The sequence below is a fragment of the Meles meles genome, chromosome 3 (genome assembly GCF_922984935.1).
Source record: "Meles meles chromosome 3, mMelMel3.1 paternal haplotype, whole genome shotgun sequence".
Lineage (NCBI taxonomy): Eukaryota > Metazoa > Chordata > Mammalia > Carnivora > Mustelidae > Meles > Meles meles.
Window position 1 is genome coordinate 34,328,626 of NC_060068.1, and position 20,071 is coordinate 34,348,696.

Consider the following 20,071-nt stretch of genomic DNA (forward strand, 5'->3'; position numbering starts at 1 on the left):
GCCCGCGGCCACCTCCGCCCGCCCCGCAGCTCCACAGGACCTCGGCCGCGCTTCCCCGAGGTCCCGGGCCTCCGGAGCGGTGACTCGCGGGTGGAGGCGGCGCGGAATCCCGGGCCGGGAGCCCAAAGCCGCCTCCGCTTCCGGACGACTGCCCCCGCCCCCAGCCAAGCACGCCCCGTAACACCCATCATCCCGCTCCAACCGCCTGCTCCTCTCAAACGCGAGGCATCCCGGATCTCCAACTTCGTGAGTGCCAGCCCTGCCCTCGTCTTCGGTCCCCAAGGCCCCCGCTCACTCCGCCACGCCCCCCCCCCCCCGTATCGGACATATTTAGGGTCTCCCGCCCACGCTGGGGCCCGTGCACGCGCGGCTGCCCTGCCTGGAAAGCTCCTCTCTTCTGCAGACTCGGCTAAAAAATTTCCTCTTTAGGGACGCTGTCCGGCCAGCAGGCCTTGCCCAGGTCTGGTCACCCGAGGCACCCGGGCGTCCCTCCCGCCCCCCAGAGCTCCTGTCACAGCTATGTTGCCTGCACTGGTCGTTGCCTGCACTGGTCGTCGCCCCCACGGCTGCACGGCAGGGTGCCTGAGCATCTACACCGTGCTGGACGCCAGGCACCGAGTGCTGACCGGAAAATGGCCCTGGTGTCAGCTATGAAAGCCAGGCGACGAGGAAGAGGGCGGCGGGGGGACAGTGAAGAGGCAGCAGGCCTCAGAGGAGGGGACAGGCGAGGAAAGCGTTGAACGCAGGGAAGAGGAGCCGTGGGGTGAACCCCGGCGAAAAGGGCGGCCCCAGGGCCGGAGAGGGCTCTGTCCCTCCGCAGCACCCCACCCTCCGGGAAGCCCACCGGCCGCCGCGGCTCAGGGCTGGGCTCCACAGCACGCGGCGCGGGAACCCCTCCGACCCAGAGAATGCGTCCGTGGTCCAGCCATCGACACTTTAATTGGACACTGAGATGGGGCGAGCACCCCTCCCCTGTCCTCCCGGAAGCTCCGGCCCTTCTCCGGTTCCGCTGACCAGGCGTCCTCCATCTCAGGCCCTGGGCAGTAGCTTCCCGAGCCGTCCCAGGAGCGCGGCGCGCAGCGCGCGGGGGAGAAAGTGGACGAGCAGGCCGAGCGCCGCGAGCGCCACGAGCAGCCAGAGCGCGCGCGCGCTCGCGTACAGCGGGGTCAACCTGCGGGCAAGGCTCAGCGGGGGGCGGAGCTCGGCGGGGGCGGGCGCCAGCGGCCCCGCCCTGCCCACCTGCCCGGGCCGTCAGACCCCTCCCAAAAGCCCCCCGACCCGCCCCGTCCGGTCCTAGCTTCCTCGGCCCCTGGCGCTCTCCCGCGATCCCCTCCCGGGTCCTCACCTTTGCTGCGCGGAGCGCGCGTAGCCCTGAAAGTAGCGGAGGCGCGCGAAAAGGTAGACCAAGCCGCACAGGGCCGCGGTACCTGGGGGAGGGCGGGCGGGGCAAGGTGAGCCGGCGGGCGCGGGACCCGGGGCTGCGGGGCGGGCGCGCCTGTCCGGAGCGCAGACCTTCGTGAAAGAAGACGCCGGCGACCCAGAGCGTGGCCAGGAACAGCGGGAAGTACTCGCTGCAGTTCACCCTGCGGTGGGGGCGGGCGGTATAAGCGCGCCGGCGGAGGCGGGGGCGGGAGGTCTGACCCTGCTGCGGCCGGGGCTCGCTCCCTTCCTGCCCCGCGCCCTCCCGCCAAGTCTCACTGGGCTCGGTAGACGCGCTCGAACTCCGGCGGCCCGGTGGTGAGCGGCGGAGACACGCCGAAGGCTCTGCGCGCGGAGATCACCTGCAGGGAGAAATAGGCTGGGGGCGAGAAGGGGCGGGAGTCAGGTCTGGCTGCCCGGAGGCCCGCACCCTCTGTCGGTTCCCACCTTTTCCCCGCCCTCTCCACTCCGACCTTGTCACGACTCCCCTTTAAAGCTCTCCTGGAAAATAAAGGCCAGCTAAGGGGCTCTCTCGCCCCCACCCCTTGTTCAAGAGGGAGGGCAGGGTGAGGGCCTGGGATGCCAAGAAGCCCTGTCCCCCCACCCCCCACCCCCCCCCCCCACCTCCCCAGACACATCTGTACTGGGGAGGGACCGGAAGCTCAGGACTTGGCTCCTGAATCCTTTGACTTGCAAAACACAGGCAAATGACTAGCTCCTACTCTTTAGACACGGACCTTGACTTTGGGGGTCCCTGAAGAGGGCACACAACTGGGGCTTGAAGACAGAGGTGGCTCATCCTTCCAGGTACAGGAGAGTATACACTCTGCCATCTACAGTTTCTGGTCCCCACCTACAGGGCCCACTAGGCGGGGAGGATCTCTTGACCCTTCCTTCATCAGGCCAGCCTCCTGCCTTAGTTTCTCTGTTCAGGTGTTCTGGACCCCAACCTAAATCTGACTGACATTCCCTCCCCACCCCCCAGGTGGTTGCTGCTGGGACACTTCTAGTCCCACCCGGGGCCTCCTGGGGCTCTGTCTCCCTCCATTTCAGCATGGGTGGCTGTGGAGGGTGGCCTGGCCCCAGAGGATCTGCATGCACAGGGGACCCCACCACACACACAGCCCCAGTGCTGCTTGTCACCAGCTGTCTTCCAGCAACTCCTGTGGCCTTGGTGTCCTTGGTGCCATATACCTTCCCAGGTGCCCTGTGGGTGCCGAGGGCATGCCTACCATCAGTGTAGGACCTGGAGGAGGCCCTGTGGTTGCATGAGGAGGGCTAAGAGACAAGCTTGCTCATGAAGCAGGAGATCAATTCAGCCCCTCAGCAGGGCCTCTGCCCAGGCTATGCCTTGTCCCACAGCGTGGGGTCACGGTGTCCCAAGTGGCAAGGATACCTAGCTTGGGAATGTGTCCTCTAGGGCTAACCTAAAAGGCCACCACATAGGCCCCTTTGGGGGCTCAGGAAGCAGGTTCCAACCCTGTCCAGCTCTATGTGGATCCCAGAATAGAGAGGATGCCTTTGAAGGCAGAGCTGGGTCCTCCTGGGAACCCCAGAAAGAGGACAGTGTGAGAGGAAGAGGGAGGAAGAGGACAAGGGCAGGATCCGTTGGAGCAGGGCTGTACCAGGCCCACAGCTGCCCCTCTTTGAGACCCACAGCCAGAACCATGCAAGCTTCTCAGCCTTCAACTGCGGCCAGAAGGCTTGGGGCCCCAGGACTCTGGGCGCTCCAGGATTTGCCTCTGCCCCTACCATCCCCCCTCCCCGGGCAGTCCAGCCCCTCCCCAGGGTCTGGAGGGCAGAAGGCAGGCTGCAGGAGTCCAGAGCCCATCCACCTCCCCAAACAGGAGCCATCTCACCTTGCAGCAGGACTCCCAGGAGGGTGACAGTAGCCAGAAGAGCCACCTCGTCCTGCATGGTGCTGGAGCTCTACCGGCCCAGGCTGGTGTGTGAAGAGAGTCACCGCGGAGCTCTTTTCAGCCTCAGTCCGCTGGCTCTCTCAAAAGGCTGGCCCCGAAAGGAAGACTGGCCCTTCTCCCCGCCCCTTCTCAGGGGAGGGGGCCTGCGGGAGGGGCGTGACCACAGCCAGTGAAAGGGCAGAAGCCTGAGCAGGCGGAAACCAGGGCCAGACAGAGCCCAGGGAAGGATGGAGCAGCGGCCTGGGGGCAGCCTGGCCACTTCCTCCCAATCATTCTTTTGTTTTGTTTTGTTTAAGATTTTACTTATTTATTTGAGAGAGGGAGAGCAGAAGGAGAGGGACAAGCGGACTCCACACTGAGCGAGGAGCCCTATGTGGGGCTCAGTCCCATGATCCTGAGATGACCTGAGCCATAACCAAGAGTCAGAGGCTTAATGGACTGAGGCCCCACCAGGCGCCCCTTCCCGGTCATTCTTGCCTCTTCTGTGCCTAGCGTTGTGCTGGCAGAGCCCCAGGCATCTGCCCGAGCCTCCTGCAGCCTTGGGTGGGCCTGGCTCCCTTGTCCACCCAGCGTCCTCCAGGCCCTGCACCTGCAGCAGGTCCCCGTTGGCTCTCCGGACCTCCCCTTGTCCTGAGTCCAGTCCCAGGAAACCAGAGGGTCCTCCTCAACACCCCCCCCCCCAAACTCCCTCCTTCGGCTATCACTTTCCACTGACCATCAAGTCCTTCTCATTGTCAAATCCACCCCTTGCCACCTTCCGAGCCCTGCCCTGCCCCAGTCATCTCTCATCGGGGCACAGGTCACAGGCTCCTCAAGGGTTCCCAGCCCCACCCTACCCCCACCCATACATGCCCACGTACCTGTTTCCCCCACCGTCCAACCAGGGCTGTGATGGAACATGGAACCCTGATGCAGGACTGTCCCTGCACCCAGACCACACTGGGCACAGCCACGTCCCTGCTCCCCTCAGGAAACCTGATGTCTGCCAGCCTCACAGCTGCCTGGGCTCCGTGCACACAGACCACCCCGAAGACGACCCTGCTAGCCTGGCACGGTGGGTCAGACCCCTCAGGATCCTTGAGCCCATCCTCTCCTGGGGCTCTGACCCTAGAATGGTCACCTGCTGTTTCCACCTGCCCAGCATCCCTCCCTTGGAAGATCCCATCCCTTCATCTTCCCAGGTCCTATGGTGTGGACAGAGCTGCCTGCCACCCCACCCAGGCCTGAGGGATGGACTTGTGAGTCAGAACTGACTGTGCTGGCCGAGGCTAATTCAAAAGAGTGAGATGCAGTTCCGGAAACTTCCTTAGAACTTTGGGAAACGGAACTCATAGAGGGGAGGAAGATTTCTGAGGGCCCTTTATGGCCACTGGCCACCCCGAGGAGGAGAGAGCCAACACGAGGCCACACTGGGAGGAAGGAGGTGACTGATGTCCTGGAGCCCCAGGGCCAACTTGCCCAGAGCGACCCTCTAGCCGGGCAGCCTTACCATTTCATAGGGCAGCCACTTCTTCCTTTGGCTAGGGCTGGTTGGAGCTGGGTTTGGTCAACAATGGCAGAGCCCAGCCTGATAGGAGCACATGGGCAGGAGCTGACAAGGCCGCACGCACAGGCAGGCCCGGCTGCAGGAGGGATGGAGTGGCTGGGTCCTTGGGCCCACCACTACTGCATTTAGTCCTGAGCCGTTGTGAAACCCTGGCACCCTCTGCCTGGTTGCTCTGGAGGAGTCTCCACATGTCAGCGTCCTGGGACCCAGGAACTCTGTCCTTGCCACCTAGTGTCGTGGCACATGGAAATGAAGTTCTCAGTCACCAACCTGAGCAGCTGTGCTGGGCCGCCTCTGCCAGGAAGAGCAGCTGCCGCTGAATCCCGCACAGAGTTTTTATTTTATTTATTTTTTATCAGAAAGCAAGGACAGATGTCTCCAACCACGGAAAGGAGTACAAAGGGGCAAATATCTTCCCTAGGCGTAGGCACTCAGGGAGTCAGTCCTGGGATAAGGGACGAGCAGATGGTAGTGCTAGCAATCTCCAGGTACAAAAAGAGGAGGCTGAGGTTACATTCTTTCCTAGCTCCTAACTCATGCCCTGTCCCTGGGGATCATGGGATCCTGTTCCCACCCGGCCACTGCATTCAACAGCTGAGAACAGGACCGCAGCTGACACTCACCCCTTAGGGCTTACGATATATTTTCTAAGAATAATTCCACAGTTCCCCCTTCCCTCGACAACTATAATGAGAAAGGAGATCATTAGAAGCAGTATGACCACGTCAAACCGAGAGTGGAAATTGAACCCAAGGAACCAATTTTTTTTTCTGGACTGAGCACACAGAAACGTCCCTGACATTCTTCATGATAGCTTATTGACTTTCACGTAGTTGTGCTTATAACCCAAGTTTCAAATTTTCAATGGAGAGATTCAAAGAGGAGGAAAAGGCTTGATAAAGATGAGTCTTCAATTGCCCCCAAGTCTCGTTATAGGGAATTGAAGTAACGCAGTGGGAGGAAAGAGTCAGGAGTTCACTGGGATCTGGTCCAGAGTCCTTGGGATCTAGCCCGCTCCTACCTAGACTACAGCAGCCTCGAGAGCCTGCCGTCTAGCTGAAATGGTGTGGCTCAATCTTGACCTGTTCTTCTAAATTAGTTGTAGTGTTTCGCATATATGAATGCATTTGTTGTGCAGTTTGGAGGTAGAAAAGATGCGGCAGCAGTGGCCAAAACAGCGGCCATAGTTAAAATAGCTGCCAAGGGGATACCTACGAACCGATTTGTTCTTTTTCTCTCTCTTGTAAAGCATAGACCAGTTATTATAGGCAAGATCCCCCTTGCCATGGCCCGGACAATCGGACTGAGAGCCAGGCCTGGGCTTAAAGGACAGAAAATGCTCCAATAAAGCCTTCTTGTTTGGGGGCTTTTGGGGCTTTCTATAACTTTTTTTTTCTTTTTATGGAAAAGGAGGCACTCTCTCCGACAGCTTTATTTTCTGCCCTTAGAGAGGGCGGAGGATGAGGCAATTTATTAGGGGATAATGTTGGAGCCTCTGGTGGGGTGCTAGGGGCTGTTGTTGCGACTGGGGACGGTGGGGGCCAGATTTGAAAGGGGGAGGAATAAAGTCCTGCCAACTAGTTTTAGCTGTTTTTTTTTTTTTTTTCTGCGAAGAGTGGATAGCAATCGGGTAAAGATTCCATGGATCCAAATGAGAAATTTTAAGAGGTCCCAATGCATCTTTTAGCCTTTTGCCCATGTGTTCTCAGTCCTCAATTGAAAGAGCCTTCAAGCAGGTGCCCTAGGCAATGTTGATATATTAGACACAACAACTGTGTCAAATCTTCTTTCCTTCGCATCCTATAGAATGTAGTGGTATATGTAGCTGGTTTTTTTTTTTTAAGATTTTATTTATTTTTTTACAGAGAGAGAGAGATCACAAGTAGGCAGAGAGGAGGGGGAAGCAGGCTCCCTGCTGAGCAGAGAGTCCAATGCGGGACTCGATCCCAGGACCCTGAGATCATGACCTGAGCCGAAGGCAGCGGCTTAACCCACGGAGCTACCCAGGCGCCCTGTAGCTGTTTTTTATGAGAACCTGTTCCTTCCTTAAATATATTCCCATGACTGACAAGTTTATAACAGACAGAAAAATAGATCAGGATGAAATAGAAAGTAAATACTGCACAAAATAGAGAAAAAATGAGGTCAATGGTTACTCCGTCACAGACATCGAGTGTGTGTAGTTCCTACCTGGATGAGCGGACGTCCTCTCCCTTTCTAGGGCTTGAGGAGTGATGTGCAGACGAGGACTCTTACCAGATCCTGAAGATGTCCAAGCGCCAAATGTCGTTGTGCACTGAAAGAAAATTCTCAGTCACCAACCTGAGCAGCCATGCAGGGCTGCCTCTGCTAGGGGGAGCATCTGCTGCTGAATCCCACACAGAGCTTTTATTTATTTATTTATTTACTTACTTACTTACTTATTTTTTATCAGAAAAGCAAGGACAGATGCCTCCAAGCGTGGGAAAGGAGTAAAAGGGGCAAATATCTGGAAGTGGGCTTGCATTCTTCCCTAGGCATGGGCACGTAGGGAGTCTGTCCTGGGATAAGGGAGGAGCGGATGTTCGTGCTAGCAATCTCCTGGTGCAGAAAGGGAGGACTGAAGTTACATTCCTTCCTAGCTCCTAACTCATGCCCTGCCCCTGGGGATTGTGGGATCCTGCTCCCAGGGGCCACTGCGTTCAACAGCCCGAGAACTGGACTGCTGCTGACACTCCCACACTCGTCCCTTAGGGCTTACGATATATTTTCTAAGAATAACTCCACAACCCAGCTGGCATCTTTCCTTGCTGCCCCCCAAGCATGGGTTTTAGCCTGAGAGCTTCGTAGTCTGCTGGGCTCCCTAAGAGCCCCTTTCACCCCTCTCCTGGCCTGGCCAGTGCCCAAGGAATGCCCTTTGCCATCAGGGCCCCAGGAACCAGCTGCTCCCCAGGGGGGCGCTGCAGGCTCCTTGGCGACAGGGGTGAGGCTCCATGCCGGTGCCCTGCTTTAGACCAGCTCTGCCAATTACAGGAGTGGGTGCTCAGGGGTGGAGATGTGTCCTCCAGCTCGCTCACTCTCTCTCTGCCGCTCAGCCCCCTTACTCCCTGAAAGTGGTTCTGCTCCGGCCTCCTCTCCCACCCCCTCAGGGCTGACTGCGAGGACCATGCGTGTCTGTGAGCAGGCATGGTGTGTGTCCCTTGGGGCCTCTGTGCCTGTTGCATGTGGGAGCTCATGTGTGTGTCTGTGGGTCTCCACACATTTCAGGGGATCCCTTCTGCCAAAGCCTCATTTCCTCTGAGGCCCAGACATCCTCCCCTCCAAGCCGATCCCCTGCCCTGGCAACAGGAAGCTGAGGCCTAGCCCAAGCAGCTTCTGAGGAAGTCCCTGGGCAGAGGTCCAGGCCATAACTAGGGTCTCCACCCCTGGAGCTCTTCCCAGGCCTTCCCATCTGCACCTCCCTCCCTGCCCTCACCAAGCCTCTCAGGGCCCTGCCTGGGCTGGGCCTGCTCCAGCTGACCGAGGTGTCGCCAGAGGCCCCTCTGGGCATGGCCACCCTCCTGGGCAGCCCTAAGCTCATATCATGAAGGAAGTGGAAAAGCCCCTCCCTGAGCCCCTGCAGGACACGTCTCTGTGACCCTGGACCATCCCCTCTGCGCTACCTCTCCTACAGGGGTCCTGAGGTACATTCTGGAAGCTGAGTTCATCGAGGACCTCTGAGGAAAGGAAGAGCCAACAGAGCCATTTTGTTGAGAAGAAACCACAACTTCAGAACAACAGACCGTGGTAAGCGTGCAGAACTCAGACGCTAAGCTAAATTTAAGAAAGTAATAAAAAAAGGGGAGCGGAGTTGAGGGGAGTGAGAGGGGGGCTGCTGCGACTGGCTGATGTAGTCGACTGGAGCTCATGACTCCAAATCCTGGGGTTGTGAAATCAAGACCCACACTGGGTATGGAGATAACTTAAATAAATAAACTTTAAAAAAAAGATGTTAAGATTATTTTACTTACCCAAAACGTTGCAAAAAATAGTACACAGTTCCCAGATACCCTTCGCCCAACTTCCCTTAATGTTAAAATCTGGTAAGCCATAATTCCATTATGTCAACTGAGAAATTACTATGGATACAAACCTGTCACTGGTCATTCTACAGACCTTATTTAACATACACCAACTGTCCCACCAGAATGGGACAAAGGCCTCAAAACCATTATACTAAGTTATACCAAACACAGAAGGCCATATATTATATGATCTTTACATGAAATGTCCAGAAAAAGCAAATCAAAAAATGCAGAGAGTAGATCACTGGGAGTCCAGGGCTCGGGGTGGGATGAAGACATTCTAAAACCAGATTATGTTCGCACAGCTCAGTACATTTACTAAAAGTCACTGAATGGTACCCTTAAAATGGGCAAGTTTTGTGGTATATAAGTTAGTTGATGCCTGAACAATGAACGCACCAACTGTCAAACATCTGAGTATAATTCCCTCAAAACTTAACTTTAACAGCCTATGGTAGACCAGAAGCCCTACCCATAATGTAATCAATTAACATGTATTTTGTATTTTGTGTTTTACATGTCTTATATACTATAGCCTTACAATAAAGTTAGAGAAAATTATTAAGAAAATCACAAGGGGGCGCCTGGCTGACTTACTCCATAGAGCGTGTGACTTAGGATTTCAAGGATGTGAGTTCAAGCCCCACGTTGGGTGTAGAGATTACTTAAAAATAAAATCTTGGGATGCCTGGGTGGCTCAGTGGGTTAAAGCCTCTGCCTTAGGCTCAGGTCATGATCCCAGGGTGCTGGGATCGGGCCCCGCATCGGGCTCTCTGCTCCGCGGGGAGCCTGCTTTCTCTTCTCTCTCTGCCTGCCTCTCTGCCTAGTTGTGATTTCTCTCTGTCAAATTAATAAAATATTTAAAAAAATAAAATAAAATAAAATAAAATCTTTTTTTTTTCTTGAAGATTTTATTTATTTGACAAAGAGAAACACAATGGAAGAGTGAACACAAGCAGGGGGAGTAGGAGAGGGAGAAGCAGGCTCCCCGCTGAGCAGAGAGCCCAATGCGGGGCTCGATCCCAGGACCCTGGGATCATGATCTGAGCCAAAGGCAGACGCTTAACGACTGAGCCACCCAGGCACCCCTAAATAAAATCTTTAAAAAAAAAAAAAAGAGAAAGTCATAAGAAAGAGAAAATACATTTACAGAACTGTACTGTATTTATCAAAAAAATCTGCATCTAAGTGGACCTGTGCGGTTCAAACCCGTGTTTTTCAAGTGCCAGCTATATACCTCCGTGCAGTTGTTTTTATGCATAATACAAAGAATGTGTGTATGTGCTTGACCGAGCTTCCTCAAATGCTAGCATGTTACGTAACAACGGCATAATGATTACAACCAGGTAATTTTGTAATATTGATCCAGGACTCTTAATCAATAGACCTTATCCAGATTTCAATAGTTGTCCCATAATGTCCTTTTACTGGTCCAGGATCCGATGGAGGATCATGTGTCCTTAGCTTACTCCAGGCTGGGACAACTGGACGGTCCCTCAGCCTGTCTTTTTACGATTTCAGCACTGTTGAGGACTGCCACTCTGATGTTGTCACGTGTTAGACTGAGTTCAGACTCAGTTTTGACAAGAATGCCACAGAAGTGCCGTGTGCCCTTCACATCAGAAGGGACATGAATTCCACAGGTCACCACTGTAAGCTTTAGGAGGAAGGAAGGAAGGATCTCTGATGCTGGCACTTCTTGCTCTAGACTTTCAGCCCAGCCTGCCCCCAGCCCACACTCCACCAGCACAGCCCCTCACTGATTCATGGCTCTGAACTGGGTCTTCCTCAGCATGATGCCCTTTGGGTGCTGGGGACGCTTAGGCACCCGCCAGGACTCCTAAGACCCTTCCCTGGCTTCCCTTGTCCCTCTCCATTTTCCTAGTTGGGTTTTCTATCTCTGCACCTTTCCAGGAGAGCCTGAGAGGAGACACCTGTGCTCTGCCTGGCCCCCAGGCTTGGTGTGGAGTGGGTGCTCAAAGAAACGGAGCTACGAATGAGGAAACAGAGGGCTGCCCAGCTGGCCTGTCCTTCCGTTCCCCCCCCGCCCCGCCCCCCAGAAACCACTGAACTGATAGTGAGCCCATGGTGACCTGAGTACACAGGGCAGTTCCCTTTAGGGGAGGATTGAGGGGGGACACTGGCCATAGTATCGCAAGGTTTTCACAAGGACACCTGGCCTCTGCTTCAGTCAGTGGGGTTCTGGGTCTGAGTACTGATTTAGTTCTGGAAACGGGCAAGGGATCATGTGTTCCCACTGGCTCGGCTAACTTGGCTTTTCTGCTTGTCTGTTCTGGATCTCCTTTGGTTATGGTATCTGTTAAGCAGTGTATCCCCATCAGCTGCCTGTTACTCTTGTCACTAGGAACCCCACTTTCTGTGAGCGATTGCTCTAGACCCTTTTTTTTTTTAAGATTTTATTTGAGAGAGAGAAGGAGAGGCAGAGGGAGAGGGAGAAGCAGAAGGAGAGGGAGAAGCAGACTCCCCACTGAGCAGGGAACCCGATGCTGGACTCAATCCCAGGACCCTGAGATCATGACCTGAGCCGAAGGCAGCAGCTTAACTGACTGACCTACCTGGGTGCCCTAGACCCTGCCATTTTGATCCTGTGAACCATCATGGCAGTCATTGACACATGGCCTTTGCCAGGTGTGTGTTGTGCTCTAGTGTTTCCGCCTCTATCATTCCATTTGTTCCCCAGGCACCCTGTTCTATCATGGCATCTCTTATCACCAATCCCAGACCACAGCGGCCAAGGAGAGTCAGGTAACGAACTCAAGTGTGTTCTGGGCCTTCCAAAAGGAGTCTTAGCCAAGTTCCATTTCACAGTGAATGAGCCGGGCTTGAGGGCTCTGGGTCATTTCCCTGGTTCCTAGCTGTGTCATTAGCCGGTTGTACAGGGCGGTTGGCATTGTGCAAAAATAGAGTTTGCACAACGTGGCTGTCACTGTTGTCCTTGTGGGGCTGGCCCTCGGCTGATGTCTGCTAACTTAAGATGTTGGGAGAGTTCCCACCATTAACTGAGATTAATGGCTCAACAGTGCCTAACCTATTTGGGTTTATGGGGAGCATCTACTCTCCTTTGGGGAATCTGGCACTGTGGTTCATGCTAGACGGATGAGACCTACATGACCAGCCCCCTAGTAAAAACCTTGGGGTGCTGAGTCTCTGATGAGCTTTCCCAGTTGGCGGTAATTCACACGCGTCATCACATCTTATTGCTGGGGGCATGCAGCATGTCCTGCATGACTCCAGAAGCTAGTGTCTGCTTCCCTAGTCTTCAGCCCATGCGCCTTCTCCCCTTTGCTGATTTTGCCCTGCATCCATTGGCCAGAATCCGGCATGGCCTTCTACTGACTGCAAGAAGTTGTACTATGAGCAACATTACTGCTGAGTCCTGGGGGCTCCCCCAGCACATCATGGGACCCGGGCTGGCCTCGGGGAGCCTCTGACACAGGCAGATTCATACACTGGCTCCTTGACCTATAGAGTAGGAGGTATTGGAGGAGGAAACCAAGAACGAGATTGCCTCTGGGAGGAAATTGCCATGCTGAAAGCCTTTAACAGTTGGAGGGCGGTGGCTCTCATCACATCCCTATGTTACTCACCAGGCTGGCCTCTGCAGAAAGCAGAGGAGCCTGCCCTCCCGGCAGCAGCGGTGACGGATGTGACATACTTATCAGAGCGTATCAGCAGGCTGGAGTAGCTGATGTGCAGCCGCTGGCTGCACTCATTTCCACTCCCATGGGAAAGGAGGTTCGGAAGCAGTTTGCCTTTGCAAGAGATGGACAGTGTGTTCTCTCACCCCAGGACTATTGCAACTGTCCCACTCTCTCCGCCATAACACAGTTCAGAGGGACCTCAATGCTCTGGGCATTCCCCCCAAACCGCATGCGTCCAGTGTACGGTTGACGTCAAGTGGTTGATCAGAAAAGCAGGAAATGCCAAGGACATGGGTGGCCTTGGTGAGACACGCACACTGGGGGCGGGGGGGTCAAGGACTCGTCCCCTCAGTGACCTGTCGGGCATTCCGTAAGTACAGGCTGTTATTCCCACCAATGGGAGAAGGAACAGAGACGTGGTGGGTCTCTCTGGGTTTGGGATGCAGTATATTCCACACTGGGGGACCCTGCTGGGACACATTTACTGGATGTCACAGAAGGCTGCCAGCTGTGAGCAGGACCTAAGGTAAGGATGAGGCTCTACAGCAAGGACTAAGGAGCAAGCACCCTCCTGTTGGGTCACCGGGCCCAGTATAACCCCTGGGGCTAGAAGTATCTGTGATAGAGAAAAAGATGCCCCATATCTCTAGCAAGCCCCCGTTGGAGCCTGGCGCCCACCCCCAGGGCCCTGGAGTGAGGCCCCAGGAAATGTACATCATTCCGAAAATGAAGCAAAACTTGGCCATGGGGCCACAGGAAACTGGGGCACCAAATGAGAATGTGGCCAGAGCAGCCTGTCATCTCAGCTGGTTCTATGGGACCGAACAAGTCAAAACGGGACCAGCAGACAAGGGAAGAGAGGCTTGGTATTGGCTGAATGGGGTCCTGGGCACGTGGAAGTGCCCGGGTCGTCTACCACGGCAGCCCGGCACCTCTTTCAGCTGCTGGCCAGAACTGGTCTGGGGAGGGGCTCTTTTTGACCAGAGGCCGGTGTCTTCAAAGTCCTTACAGTGGCTTGCAGTGCACGCAAGCTCTGAACTTCACTCTAAGAAGTTTATCCATGAGGACCCCTGGGTGGCTCAGTGGGTAAAGCGTCTGCCTTCAGCTGAGGTCATGACCCCATGATCCTGGGATTGAGCCCCGCATCGGGCTCTCTGCTCAGCGGGGAGCCTGCTTGTCCCTCTTCTCGCGGATCATGCTCTCTCTCTCTCTCTAAGAAATAAAATATTTTTTAAAAAATAAAACAAAAACTAAAAAAAGACACTATCATTATCGAATCAACAGACTTCCGTGAGATATGCCTAGCCTTATGGCAAAAGAAATGCCAGGATTCGGCACTGTGTTTCACTGTCAAGAGTGTTCGGTTCCCTTTAGTCTGGAAAGGTTCATCAGTTCACATATGTTTATCTTTCATGAGACCAGTTTTTTTGCAGAAATCTCCTGATTTGGGTTTATGTGAGGTTTCCGCTAATGACAATCGATCATGCGCTTTGAGCAAGAGAGTCAGGGGAAAGGCGCTGTGTTCCTCTCGAGGAACCGTCAGGAAGATACGTGATGTCAGTCTGTCCTGTTCCTGAAGATAAGTTTCGTGTTTTGGGGTTTTTTTCTTCTTCCCCTGAAGACTTTAACTAATTTCTACACCCCAGAGATCGAGTCACATGCTCCACCAAGTAAGGCTTGTTCCTGGAAATGTTTGAACTGTGCTGTTAACATGGGGTCCGCTGGCTTTTCTGGGGTGAAGCGAGATCTGCAAGAACTCTCCGCATGCCGACTCTGTCCACATCCCTTGCACTAATGGACTTTGCCCAAATTCTGCTGCGGCTTCTGGCAGCCCAAGACCTAAGCCTAGGGCCACTGGGATGACCCAGCCCCCTTGAGTGCCAGTCTGGCAAAGTTAAAGGTCAATGAAAGAATTGACTGTTTGTTCCAGCCAGCCCCAGAAGATGGGCTCCTGACCTCCCGTTCTTAGAGCCTTTGTATAAGTCCCTTCTCTGAAATGTCCCTCTGAAATGGCATCCTCAGGAAGGCTGGGGGCTCTGTCTCCCTGTCTCAGGAGGGAGGAGAAGCCTGACTTCGAAACACCTCATGACTTTGACAATGACAATGACCAACCATCTTAGCTGCTTCTTGCGGTTTCTCAGTCCCTGACTCTGTGGGAGTCCCTGGTCTGTTTTTACCTCCCGCACCTCGACCCTGGCTTTGTTGATCTTTGACAAAACATAACTCTTTTTCCCATTGAAACTTCTTTTTGTCGGGTCACACCTTGAGGCTCTGAGGAAAAAAAATCCTGTTACTCCTCAAACTTTCCCTGATTGGTTTTAACAACCATTAGGGATCCTTGCCCGAGCCACTTACTAGCCCAATGGTCATTTTTTTTTTTTTAAAGATTTTATTTATTTATCAGAGAGAGATCACAAGTAGGCAGAGAGGCAGGCAGAGAGAGTGAGAGGGAAGCAGGCTCCCTTCAGAGCAGAGAGCCCGACGTGGGACTCGATCCCAGGACCCCGAGATCATGACCTGAGCTGAAGGCAGCGGCTTAACCCACTGAGCTACCCAGGCACCCCCCCAATGGTCATTTTCTAATTCCGTTCTTTCTACATTGGTGAAAAAGAGCGTTCCCTTCTCGTCCACTTGAGTATGTATTGGAATCATTATGAATTCATAAATTCTTTTTTTTTTAAAGATTTTATTCATTTATTTGACAGAGAGAGATCACAAGTAGACAGAGAGGCAGGCAGAGAGAGAGAGAGAGGGAAGTAGGCTCCCTGCTGAGCAGAGAGCCTGATGCGGGGCTCGATCCCAGGACCCCGAGACCATGACCCGAGCCGAAGGCAGCGGCTTAACCCACTGAGCCACCCAGGCGCCGCATGAATTCATAAATTCTTAAATTTAAAAATTCATATTTTACTCAAGGGTTATACTTCTTTGTTATTTATTGGGATGTCCATGTTGTCCACGGTTGGCCAGGGTGTCATTTACTTCATCTACACCCTCCTGATGGAGAGAACTGGGAAACAGGTGTGCATATGATATATATATGCATACATATGTTGAGGGGTGCCTGGGTGGCTCAGTCAGTTAAGCATTTGCCTTCGGCTCAGGTCATGATCCCAGAGTCTCAGGAATGAGCCTGGCATCGGGCTCCCCGCTCAGTGAGGAGTCAGCTTCTCCTTCTGACCCTCCCCCCATCTCATGCTCTCTCTCTCAAATAAATAAATAAAATCTTTAAAAAAAAAATAACAAAATTCAAACAAGGAAATGTGAAGATTTCACTGGCTTTAATATTAAATGATTCATGAATCAGGCAGTATCCCCATCTAGCAAGTAGAGGGGAGCCCCAAAGCGCCCTAGAAAAGGAAAGGTTGTTTTTTTTTTTAAAAGATTTTATTTATTTATTTAACAGAGGGAGATCACAAGTAGGCAGAGAAGCAGGCAGAGAGAGAGAGAGGAGGAAGCAGGCTCCCCACTGAGCAGAGAGCCCGATGCGGGGCTCGATCCCAGGACCCTGGGATCATGACCTGAGCCGAAAGCAGAGGCTTTAACCCACTGAGCCACCCAGGCCCCTCAAAAAGGAAAGGTTTTTCAAGGCAGGACTTAACTAACCTACCTAACCGATGACTAACTTCCTGATCACCTGCTTCTCCTGTGCAACACCCCCCATCCCCTTTTTCTGTCCTTCCCCCTTTAAAACCCTCCAGCTTCCCTTGGGCGGGGCTGGGTGTGGGGAATGGTCTCTGAGACAGTAGTCCACGTCTTGCCAGGTTGCCGGCTTCCTGAATAAAGCCTTTCCTCTCCCATATTGATTTTTCAGGCGGCGAGCAGCGAAATCTGAGTTCCCGCCGGGTTCTCTCTCCAGTAACAATATGATATACATACTGATTTAAATATCATGGCCAATGAGACTTTTTGGTGACATTCACTGACATTCTCTACCTGTGTATTTACTTATTTTCTTTTAAAGATTTTATTTATTTATTCATGAAATGGAGGGGGAGGGGGAGAGGGAGAGAATGAACAGGGGGGAGGGGCAGAAGGAGAGAGAGAAGCAGACTGTCCACTAAGCAATGAACCCGGATGGGGGACTCCACCCGGGAGTCCAGGATCATGACCTGAGCTGAAGGCAGTAGCTCAACCCACTGAGCCACGCAGGCGCCGTGTACTTACTTTTTAAGTGCTGTCTGCACCCATAAAGTGGGACCTGAACTCAGTTGCATGCTCTGCCCACGGAGCCAGCCAGGCACCCCCTCTTCCTGACATTTTTTTTTTTTCTTCCTGACATTTTAGAAGAGCTTAAAATCAGAAAGAAAGGCCTCACGACACTGAAATTGCTTATTTTCCAGATGCCCCATGCAGTGAGACAGGCCTGGGGGTGAGAAAGGACACCTTTTCATCCCCACAGGCTCTGCAGGGAGACTGAAAGAGGGCGGGACCCCCAGTTTGGGGGACAGGAAAAAAGCCTTTGAAATGCTGATGAGCTCCGGATTGCACTGAGCAGGTTGCTCAGAAACCGAGCGCGTGGGGACAGCGTCCCGGATTTGGGCACAGGGTCCCGGAACCTGCATGCTTGTAACAGAGGTGAGGGAGGCGAGCGGGGCAGGAACCCGGTGAGCTGGGACAGGGCGCGGCTGAGCCCCAGACCATCGCCCCGCCGAGGGGGCCCTGCAGCTGCGCTGGCCTTCGGGGCGGTCAGGGGCTGGGGCGCCGTTGAACACCGGCAGCCTTGCGGAGGGGAATAGCGCACGTCAAGGGCAGCCGCTTGTGCAGCCCCGGGCCCAGCCCATTCCCAGAGAGAACCCCGCGGTCCCCGGTAGCACTGGGGGGCACCACACGTCGCCTAGAGTCCGCACTTTGCGCCACTCGGGTCCTCTTCATCCAGTAAGTGTAAGTCCGATAACACGTCAGCGGACCTGGAGGGGCCAAGCCCCTGGTCATTCAGCACTAGCAAAGCATGGTGGCCGCCCCCATCCCCTCGCCACCAAAATTGTACCAAGAGGCGCACCAGTGGGGCAGCGGGGGTGGCATGCATTGTCTCTCCCCAGTATGGAACTTCACCCTCCTCCCTTGATGGTCAGGGTCCTCTCCTCCGGCCAGATTTCTGGGCACAAGGAGCTCCAAGGCCGAGGAGGCAGGTAGCTTCGAGCCTAACAGGAGTCCTGCTGTCTTCTGGTGGCTATGTTGTCCCTTCAGGAGCCAGGGTCCCTGGTCGCACACAGTCTGAAGTGGCAGGACTGGAAGCGCAGGCTCTCCCAGGGGGGTCTCCGGAGTGAGAGCAAGTAAGGTCTCCTAGACCTCCGCTCCCAGTTCCCCCTCTGTGTCTCCTACCTAGGTGGAGGCCCATGTCCCCCAGTCACTGATCTGGGGTACATAGCCCTTCCTAGAGGATGGCGCCCTCTCCTTGCAAGGCCCTCTCACTGAGCTGCCCCCTGACCTGTACTGTGCTCCTGGACAGCAGCTCCCGGGTGTCTGGGGGCAACGGCACGGTGGATCCTATGCCGTGCTCCCCGTGATGGCACTGCTATGCAGAGATGCTCCCTCCAAGGTGGCTTAGGACAGACTCTGCAGTGGTGGGTCAACACTCTTGACCCTCAGTGGCAGGACAGCCAGAGCCACACCCAGACGCAGCGTCTGTTCCGGGACAGGTGAATGAATGGCTGCTGCCAAGGACGGCAGTGACAAAGACCGAGGAAGCCGCACAGATCATGGGAGACAAAGGAGGCTGGACAGCTCAAATGCAGTGTGATCCTGGATGGGATCCCAGACTAGAAAAACAGGCATTACAGGCCAACTCTCGACATCTGAATAAGATCTGTGGATTAGTTGACAGTCTTCGTTTCAGTATTAAGTTCCTATTTTTAATTTTTTTTTAAAAGATTTTATTTATTTGAGGGAGAATGAGTGAGAGAGAGCATGAGAGAGGAGAAGCTTAGAGGGAGAAGCAGACTCCCCAAGAGCTGGGAGTCCGATGTGGGACTCGATCCCGGAAGTCCGGGATCACGACCTGAGCCGAAGGTTGTTCCTCAACCAACTGAGCCACCCAGGCGCCCTTAATTTTTTTTTTATTTTATATTTGGGCGGGGGGGGGGGGTGTTCTGAACTCATGTCCCTGAGATCAAGACCTGAGCTGAGATCGAGAGTCAGACACTTAACCAACGGAGCCATCCAGGCGCCCCTAATTTCCTGTATTTTATAATTATACTGTTGGGGCCTCTGGGTGGCTGTCAGTTAAGTGTCTGCCTTCAGTTCAGGTCATGATCCCAGGGTCCTGGGATCGAGTTCCGTATCAGGCTCCCTGCTCAGTGGAGAGCCTGCTTCTCCCTCTTCCCCTCCCTCTATGCGCTCTCTCTCTCTCTCTCTGTGAATAAATAAATAAAATCTTTTAAAAAAACCATTATACTGTTGCTATAAAGGATGGGGAAGCTGGGGGAACCCTATCTAAGTATTGAGAATGGCAACTTTGCTGAGGTATAGAATTTATATACCATAAAAGTCACCCATCTTAAATGTCCAACTCAACGACTTTTAGTAAACTCGCCCAGCTGTGCGAAGGATCACCATGCTTGGTGTGACAGCAAATTCATCATCCCAGCAAGCCCAGCCCCAGGCTACCCGAATCTTTTCGGTCTTTACTGGTTTGCCTTTTCTGGACATTTCACATAAAGGGATTCATTCATTCCTGTGACACGGTGGTTTTTGGGTCCATTGCGACTCAGCACACTTTTGTGACCTTTGTCCTCTTCTCAGAGTTTTTTGTAGGTTTTTTGTTTGTTTGTTTGTTTGGTTCATCTGAGGTTCTAGCTAAACCAAGAGCCAGAAAACAAAACAAAACAAAAAAAACAAAAGGAAAAAAAAAGATGACTCACCATTCTTTCCTGGCGTGGGAGGGACAAACGTAGTACCAAGTGGCTAGCTGGTCTCAAGACGTGGGCTGACTCAGAAGCTGGGCATTGGTCTCTGTCGCTAGCAGGGTGGACACTGAGCAGTGATGGTGCTCGAGCTCCTGGGTGAGTCAGAGGCATGCTGCTGGGATCCTGCAGAGACGCACCCCCCCACCCCTGGCCCCTAGCTAGTCCATTCATAAGCCCCCTTTTCCAGCACAGGGAAGGGCGGAGTGGGATGGCAGAGGCTGGCTGATGTTCCCTGTAGCTGCAGTTTGAGACTTGGTCTCTCCTTTGCTCAAGGGGTGGTGTCCCTCAGGGTGCCCTTTTTCTGGTCTGTGGATGTCCTCGGGCTCCCTTTGTGGAACGTACTTGGCTGGTGGGCCTATCTGGCCGTCACAAATAGAGGTACATGCACTCTAGCGTGCAGGATTTAAGCAAAGTCTCTTTGACTGCACAAGCAACTATCAAAAAAAAGAAATGGCATGGGGGTGGCAGATATAACTAATAGATGGGGTTTAAAAAAATTTTTTTTTCACTACTCAGGGTCTAGCCACCCACCTCCGGCCCCGATTCTCCATCACCGAGAATAACATGACACAGTGAT

General features: G+C 53.8%; 1 protein-coding gene across 1 annotated transcript; it reads right to left on the reverse strand.

Moving 5' to 3' along the window:
* Nucleotides 1-53: 53 nt before the first annotated feature.
* On the reverse strand, nucleotides 54-3,467 carry LTC4S (leukotriene C4 synthase). The gene is made up of 5 exons (XM_045999660.1): nucleotides 3,279-3,467; nucleotides 1,699-1,798; nucleotides 1,513-1,583; nucleotides 1,346-1,427; nucleotides 54-1,171 (listed from the first exon to the last, which is right to left on the reverse strand). Exons 1-5 carry the CDS (start codon nucleotides 3,334-3,336, stop codon nucleotides 1,030-1,032), a joined length of 453 nt encoding a protein of 150 aa, XP_045855616.1. The 5' UTR covers nucleotides 3,337-3,467; the 3' UTR covers nucleotides 54-1,029.
* Nucleotides 3,468-20,071: the final 16,604 nt, after the last annotated feature.